This window comes from Portunus trituberculatus, chromosome 2 (genome assembly GCF_017591435.1).
Source record: "Portunus trituberculatus isolate SZX2019 chromosome 2, ASM1759143v1, whole genome shotgun sequence".
Classification (NCBI taxonomy): Eukaryota; Metazoa; Arthropoda; class Malacostraca; order Decapoda; family Portunidae; genus Portunus; species Portunus trituberculatus.
Genome location: NC_059256.1, coordinates 2,825,719 through 2,826,167, shown reverse-complemented (window position 1 = coordinate 2,826,167; position 449 = coordinate 2,825,719). Strand labels below are relative to the sequence as shown.

The window sequence follows — 449 nt, the reverse complement described above, 5'->3', positions numbered from 1 at the left end:
CTATTTTAAGAACATTTTAAACACAAGAAATCAAAAATATATATACAAAAAAATGAAATCTTAAACCAACACCTAATCTAATCTGCCCCGCCCCGCCCCGCAGAGCCTGGTGAAGTCGTGCCCCGCCTTCCTGCCGCTAGCTAGGGGTGTGCTGTACGAGATGAACCAGACACATGACCTTCTGGATGATGAAATAATAGTATCCTGGTACAGAGGGGAGCTTGGCGGGGCGGGGCGGGGCGGGGCTGCCGGGAACACCTCAGACCCCACCCAGCGCTGCGGACTGCGGTGAGTGTGGTGGTGGTAGTTGGGGTAGTAGTAGTAGTAGTTGTTGTTGGGGTGGTGGTGGTGGTTCTAGTAGTAGTAGTAGTAGTAGTAGTGGTGGTGGTGGTGGTGGTGGTGGTGGTGGTGGTGGTGGTGGTAGTAGTAGTAGTTGGGGTGGTGGTGGT

The 449-nt window shown here is 52.8% G+C and overlaps 1 protein-coding gene across 1 annotated transcript in view; it reads right to left on the bottom strand.

The window, feature by feature from the left end:
- The window catches only part of LOC123502503 (KAT8 regulatory NSL complex subunit 3-like), a 34,527-nt gene continuing 34,078 nt past the window's right edge, over positions 1–449 (bottom strand). Inside the window, 1 exon segment of the mRNA XM_045251628.1 lies at positions 1–426. Within this exon segment, the coding sequence (XP_045107563.1) occupies positions 141–426 (286 nt within the window). The 3' untranslated portion in view covers positions 1–140.